Source organism: Lucilia sericata, unplaced genomic scaffold (assembly GCF_015586225.1).
Source record: "Lucilia sericata isolate MDLA Ls3-8-SP2 unplaced genomic scaffold, ASM1558622v1 Contig001253F_arrow, whole genome shotgun sequence".
NCBI lineage: Eukaryota > Metazoa > Arthropoda > Insecta > Diptera > Calliphoridae > Lucilia > Lucilia sericata.
The window spans coordinates 87,471-95,413 of record NW_023995207.1 but is presented as its reverse complement, the minus strand read 5'-3'; the positions used below and the strand labels follow the sequence as shown (position 1 = coordinate 95,413).

The window sequence follows — 7,943 nt, the reverse complement described above, 5'->3', positions numbered from 1 at the left end:
TGAACGAGTCTGGCGGTGAATCTTATAAGTGAAAAAATGTTCACTGATTGTTCAGATCATCTGAAACATCGACCGATACAGATCTACCATGAATGTGGTTCAAGAAAGACACATATATATGTAGGTAATATTAAGGTTTTATCGCGCACTTTTAGTCACAACACAAACCTTTCACGTCGATCACATTCATTCATCATTGACTGGTGTACCAAAGGAACATCGCATTATAAAAAACATACTTCTGCCGGACGAAGCAAATTTATGTGAGACGATCTCCTACCACCGACATCAACACTCACATCCACAAGTACATCTTTCTAACTCTTCCTATAAACATATCTTAAGGTTTTAAAATGTCTAATATCCTGACGAAATAAGAAATTTCCTAATTTGAGTTTCTATTGAAGTTAATGTTACAAAATCCTTGTAACAGTAAACAATGTTGATTAATTTTGTGGAATGTTGATTAAATTTCATCAAACATTATTTTTTTATTTTAGTTCAAATATAGTCAAATCCAACATAGTCAGTTAGTCTGATACTATTTTTAAAATGTTTTGCTATTAAGGAAATTAAATGCAAATTTTCGTTATTAAAATTTAAAATCCACAAACGTTGGCCATCCATTAAAGTCATTAAATTGTGTCCATAAAAACCTGTTAATAATTGATAACAAACTAATCTTAAATATATTTTTTTTAAATATTATAGTAATTTCTTATCAGATTGAATTTAATAAAAAAGCCATAAATATCTAAATATAGAGAAAGAGTAAAACAACAATCGAAAAACACCTTTTTTGGGAAAAGAAGTGTAAAGTAAATGAATAAACAATAACGACAAAAGAAGTGAGCTACTTTGAAATTTTTAGATAAATTTTATAATAATATTGAATTAAAATTACATAAAAAGTTTAAAATGTTTGCCAAAATGGGAATTTTGCCAAAAAAAAAAATGGGAAAAGTTTTAAAACAATTAAAATTTTTGTTAAAATTTTAATAGTTTTTTTGTTAAAATTTTAATAGTTTTCCTGTATTTTTATTTTTATCCCATTTGATTCCTTAGATTTAATTTCCAAAATATTTAATTGTAATTTTTTTAAAAATATGTTGAATTTTTTTTAATTTAATTAATAACTTAATTTTATTACAAATATTCATTTGTCTTACTCGACAAACTGGTAACGGTTACTTTGCTTAATACTTTTCATGTTTTTTTTTGTAAATTTGTAAAATTTTCAATGTTTTTTTTTGTAAATTTGTAAAATTTTTACGACTTTGCCCTGTGTAGGGTGCATAAATTTAAATAATTAATGCGTGTTTTATGCTTATTAGTTTAACGCGCATGTTTTTGTTTAGATTTTTTTTAAATATATTTTTGTGTGTTAAAACCAAGGTTGGCTACCGTTTCGAAACGGTGATGAGGTAGCGGTATCGGTATTTTGACTTATTTCGGTATTGGTATTTTAGCGTTATCGGTATTGTGGCTTATTTCGGTATTGCTATTTTAGCGTTATCGGTATTTTGACTTATTTCGGTATTGGTATTTTAGCGTTATCGGTATTTTGCCTTATTTCGGTATTGATATTTTAGCGTTATCGGTAGTGTACATAAAAGATATTTTGACGGCAATTTCGATATGATTTAAATAATTAAAAATATGTTCATAAATCCACTGCATAAGCAAACTTTTAAATACAACAAAAATAACATTGGTATTATTGTTTTACGTATTTTTTTTAAGTTTAACTTAAAAACAGTGTCGAGCAAATTTACACAACATTTCGTAGCATTACAAAATACTCTTGCAACTGCATTTACTAATGCGCTCATAATTTTAACAGTTTTACGAGGAATTAAATTTTTATATAGAAACATTAAATAACAACCTTAATTCATTAATTAATAAATTAAAAGTAAAAAATAATGTTCAGAAATAAATAAATTAAATTCAAAATTGTATGGATTTCGTTTTTAACAATTATTACAATATGCGACCAAAACAAATATCTATACTATTTTTCTGAAAGGTGGATCCGAGTAGAACACGAATCTGTTTTTTTTTAATTTGCCAAACACATGCAAAATCTTAAGATACGTATAAAACCGGGGTTTCGTACCTTTAAGCACATATAAGTCAGAAACTTAGTTGATTCTCAACCGATTTTAAGTTTCTCTACAGATTGAGAAAGAAGAAGTATTTTTTAAAGGCATTTTCAGTTTCGATTTTATTGAATTTTTTCCTAGAAAAGTAAAGAACAAAAATATTATTTTCAAAAACAAATACCAAATTATCGAATTTGTATTTATTTATAAATACATATACATATTCTAATTTATTTATAAAAAAATTCAATTGGATTTCAGAAATATAATTTAAATTGGAATGTCTAAATATAAAGTTGTTTAATAGAGCTATGAATGCTGTAAAATATTTGTGTTAATTTAAAATAAAGAAATACATATAAAGTTATCATGTTAAAATAAGTCCTTGTTGGAGCGTATCACCACTATTGCATTTAAACTATCTTCATCCAGACGATTTCGGCTTGGATTCATTAAAAATTTAACACCAGAAAAAAGACGTTCCACACTGACTTGCGTTGCTGGAACGGCAAGTAGAACCATTGCAATATTGTACAGCTGTGATTTTATTTCTCTTCTGTCTTCCCACCATTGAATAACGTTGTCATGAAGACAGAGTCTTTTTTCTTTTGAAAATTCGTTTAATAATTCTCTTATTGATGCATTTTTGCCATAATTTTCCTTTTCTATATTTTGTAATATTGCTTCCAAACTGTCTATAGACGATGAACTATTATTCATTTCACCATCGGTTACAAGTATGCAATCGGTCTGAGTAAGACTATTCATTTTATCTATTACAGAAATAACGTGTTCTATGGCACGTTCCTTTAAAGAGTTTTTAAGTACCACGTTCCAGCGTGGATCCATAAATATTGCACCAATGAACGCGTCATTTTCAAATAAAATATTTTCCTTATTTTTCATATGTTCTATTAAATTATTGGAAAAATTTGTTTTAATTTTTTGCAATTGCAATTTGCAATTGCACCAAGCGGCATACGCATCGCCAAATGTAAGTTGCTCCATTTGCAACGTTTTAGTGGCAATATTGGCGGGTCGCAACGTATCAACGGCATCTGAGATGCTCTTCCACATTTCTTGTGAAATAAAAAAGTCATCACTTTTTTGAGACATTTCCTGGCAAAATTGTTTTATTTTATTTCCGTTAATTGATTCCAGCATTTCATAAGTAGAAGACCAACGTGTTACGCAATCAATTGTCGGTTTGTTTAATCCCTCATTTTTCAACAGAATGCCAACATTAGGAGTTCTAAGTTTTTTAACCACGGTTCTTACGGTCGACGTTACCTTCTCCATTAGTTTTTCTTTTAAAACGCAATTAACAGCTAATTGCAGAGTATGTGCAGCACATCGAACTCCTAAAACGAGCGAAAATATCTCAATGATATTCAAATTGTAGAGTTTACATAAGTATAAATTAAAAAAAAGACAAATTTTCAAAACATAATTTGCTCCATAAACCATTGATGAATTGTTATGAATAAGACAGTATATATCGTCACTTGAAACGCAAACGGCCCTAACTAACCAAAAATCCAAAATCGATTTTATTGCAGATTCTAATGTACTGCATCAAAACAAATGTCCACAAAAGAAATTAGACTCCTCCGGCCAAAATTAGCAAAAGGCCCTATCTACAAAAACATTTAAATATTAAAGGTAAAAAGTCCAATTTATCCATTTTTATGTACGCCAATGTCAATTATCATAACAAATAATAGGTTTAACTATTAAACAATTTGTTTATTTTATAAAAATAAATCGCGCTGATAGAAACAAACTTTCCAATTTAAATAGTTTTTTGCTTCTCCTGTAAAATTTTAAAAATGTTAAATAGGGCCGTTTGCGTTTTAGGTGACGATATGTATGTATATACACATTTCTGAAATGTAAATTCTAAAATTTAAAATGGTGTTGGTAAAAATAGTGCCCTTTTAACTTGTTTAAATTTTCTGCTATTTTGAAAAACTGTTAACGAGTATTCCAAAACATAAATAACATTTTTAGCTAAGATACTATTAAAAGCTAAGAAAAGTCAAACATTTTAAATACTTCAATATCTTTTAAGATACTAAAAATTTCATTTAACTAAAAAAAATATAGAATTATGTATGTAGTTTCGATTATAACCCCCAATTCATAATCAAACTTTTATTTTATAAAAGGTTTATAAAACAAAATTTTCATACAAAATTTGTTTTCTTATACTGAAACAAAATAATTATTTTATGAAAGCCCAATCTTTAATAAAAATTAGCTATATTTAATTTGAGTTTTAACTTTAAAATTAAGCATTTAATCCTAGTTTTTTTTATTATAAAACGATGTTTAAAAAAAAGGGAATTTTATTTTACAAAAAATTAAAGAAAATTTATGTTTAAATATTTTATTGGTATTGAAAATTGTGAAAATCGGTCCACATTTGAACGTTCTGAAAATTTCAATCCCTAATTTATTCAAACCCAATTAAAGACCGATTTCAAAAAATCTCTCCTATGTTAATATTTTGATGGCAACTTGTTTTTGAATGTTACATATTTGTTACTTTTTAATCATAAATGCATATTTTTCATTAAATAACATAAAGTTCGGGTTCACTGAACTTCAAAAACCGAAAATAGTTTGGCCGAACTTTTAAATTTGCCGAAGTTCGGGTTCGATTGAAAGTAGAGTGGTTAAAGTTTTATTTTCAAATAAAAAATGTTTTGTAGATAAAAAATAATTCATAGCTTCAACAATAGATTTCATGAACAAAAAAACTTACCTATACATCTTGTATTTAATTTAAAATCATTCAAAGTGTCATCAAATTCTTCATTTATCACCTCGTCTTCTAATTCGGTTACATTTTCGTTTATTAGCGAAACACATTTAAGCATATTCCGACCGTTGTCGGTGGTGCATGTATAAATTTGGTCTGCTGATATCTTGTATTTCTTGAGGGTGGTTAAAATAACGTCTTTGAGATATTCAGCTGTGTGGCGTTCGAATAATTCTGCCACAGCTAAAGTCCGAAGAACAATTTTTTTATTCTTAATATACTGCACATTGATACCTTAACATAACAAACAATTCAGCTTTGTGTACATGAGTTTTAAAATGTTTTCTAAGACCCCGATATATGTCATAGATAGGAACGCAATTCGAACATATTTAATAAATTTGGACTAAATTGTGCTCAAAATAACAAAAATTAATAAATAAATGTTTATTTCAAAACAAAAGTAAATTTCGTGCTACGACGATAATAAAATTATTACAGTGCAAATCGAAATTTTAACAGTCAAAATAGAATCGAAAAAAGTTAAAAACGACGCAAATCAGAGTCTTAGTATATATAATTTAGAAATACTAACCGAGAAATGCTCTATTCAAATGTGTGAGGCCATCAATTTTAAGAGATAGTAATTTGCCACTAATCTCATTAGAAATTGTATTTACAATACCATCGAATTTCCGAAGTACTTGATCTTTAACGACCCGACGATTCAAAGTCATATCTAATTTTTGTATAATTGGGTCTACAATGCTACGAAATCCTGAGTCCTCCACAATAGAAAATGGTCTTCCATTCACAGAACAGAGCTCTACACAGGATTTAAGTAAAACTTCTTTGTTAATATTAATGGCTATTTTAGTCTGGAGCATGTTTGCAACAGATCTGTTCGAAGTTGAGGGTTGATTCTCTGGTTCTGTTATAGAATTTTTTTCTATTTTGGCCCAAGTACTTTTGTGGACGGATTTTATATGACTCGCTAAGTTCGATCCGTGGTCACTCTATAAAAAATATAATACAATAAATAAACGATAATTTTATACAAAGGTTAATTAAAATTCTTTACTAGAAATTTAATTGTCGACACTCGTAATAAACAGATAAAGACTAACGATGTATAGACTGGACTATAAAATAGGCCAGATTATAGATTAGACTATAGCCTAGAATAAAGGCATATACTCTATTCCCCTAGAATATATTCTAGTTTGTAGTCTAGTTAAGAGCCTAGTCTAGTCTATCATCTAGTCTATAGACAAGACTTTAGTTATAGTCTAGCCTAAGGCTTATTTTATATTCCAGTCTATATCAGTCTATTGTCTGGTCGATAGTCTAGTATATAGTGTAATCTATAACATAGTCTATAGTCTAGTCTAGTCTATATTCTGGTCGATAGTCTAGTATATAGTCTAATCTATAATATAGGATATAGTCTGGTCGATAGTCTAGTCTATAGTCTAGTATATAGTCTAGTCTATAGTCTAGTCTATAGTCTATAGTCTAGTCTATAGTCTAGTCTATAGTATAGTCTATAGTCTAGTCTATAGTCTAGTCTATAGTCTAGTCTATAGTCTAGTCTATAGTCTAGTCTATAGTCTAGTCTATAGTCTAGTCTATAGTCTAGTCTATAGTCTAGTCTATAGTTTAGTCTAGTCTATAGTCTATAGTCTAGTATATAGTCTAGTCTATAGTCTAGTCTATAGTCTAGTCTATAGTCTAGTCTATAGTATAGTCTATAGTCTAGTCTATAGTATAGTCTATAGTCTAGTCTATAGTCTAGTCTATAGTCTAGTCTATAGTTTAGTCTATAGTCTAGTCTATAGTCTACTCTATAGTCTAGTTTATAGTCTAGTCTAGTCTGTAGTCTAGTCTATAGTATAAATATGTATATACATATATGTATATATAATCTATATTATAGTTTAAAATTTAACCTGTGTCGATATCAAAACATTCAGTGAGGGTTGTAGAAACTAAGGCAGCAATATCTATTTCATTTAAGACCTTTCCTAAAAACTTTGGATCCTATTTGCCAACAAACTTCTATGTGAATTAGTTTCAAACTTGTTTAGATCTTCTTCTAATTCCATTATGCTAAATATGCAGAAAAACTGAAATATAAATTAAAAACTATCTTTAAAAATACTGTTTTCGCTTATTCAATTTGAAAAATACCATGGTGGCGATTGCTACCTTTGTTTCCTCACCCCTCAAGTGTTCTTATACCGAACAGAATTTTGTCCAATGTCTTAAATAATTACCCTTAAGATTTTCCCACAAACACGTTCATTTTCTATTATTGTGCACTTGTTGTAATTGGTGTTGGCTTCAACTCTAAAAAATTTTCTGTATAAAAAACTTTTTTGACGAGGCATTTTACACTTTTTATAATTATTTGAACGCAAATCTGACAAGTTTCTTTTATTTCTAATTTATTTATGTTGCTGTTTCGTTTCTTTCAAATTTTAAATTGCAAATAAAAAATATATGTTTTTTTGACACAAAAAACAGTTATTTATATTGTTTGCTCTCATTCTTAAGCGAATTAATATGGTAACAGTTTTATATTTTTCTGTCAGTGTGTTTGTATGGAGTTTGACATTTACTGTATACTAAAAAACTCATATTTTGAAAACGAAATGATCATCTGTCTTGCATTCATTTTTTACATGACCATTATTGTCTCAATATAATGACAATTTTGGTAAAGAAGAAAAGTGAACAAGAAAACAAAACGAAAAATAAGGTTGCCAATGTTTGAGAAAGAAATAAAAAACGCCAGTGATGTTAACAATATTAATAAAGTGAAGAGTTTTGTACTTTTTGGAAATTTTAGTTTATTTTAATAAAATATCGGTATTGATATTTTAGCGTTATCGGTATTTTGGCATATTTCGGTATTGGTATTTTAGCGTTATCGGTATTTTAACTTATTTCGGTATTGATATTTTAGCGTTATCGGTATTTTGGCTTATTTCGGTATCGGTATTTTAGCGGTAACGGTAGTTGTGCTGAAAAGGTATTTTAGCGGTAACGATAGCTTAGCGATAACGGTTGCC

The 7,943-nt window shown here is 28.2% G+C and overlaps 1 protein-coding gene across 1 annotated transcript; it reads right to left on the bottom strand.

Moving 5' to 3' along the window:
* Window positions 1-2,431: 2,431 nt before the first annotated feature.
* On the bottom strand, window positions 2,432-7,569 carry LOC119610625. Its single transcript, XM_037965920.1, has 4 exons — window positions 7,146-7,569; window positions 5,465-5,885; window positions 4,873-5,163; window positions 2,432-3,466 (listed from the first exon to the last, which is right to left on the bottom strand). The coding sequence occupies exons 1-4, from the start codon at window positions 7,257-7,259 to the stop codon at window positions 2,478-2,480; spliced, it is 1,815 nt and encodes a 604-aa protein (XP_037821848.1). The 5' UTR covers window positions 7,260-7,569; the 3' UTR covers window positions 2,432-2,477.
* Between the last annotated feature and the right edge of the window lie 374 nt (window positions 7,570-7,943).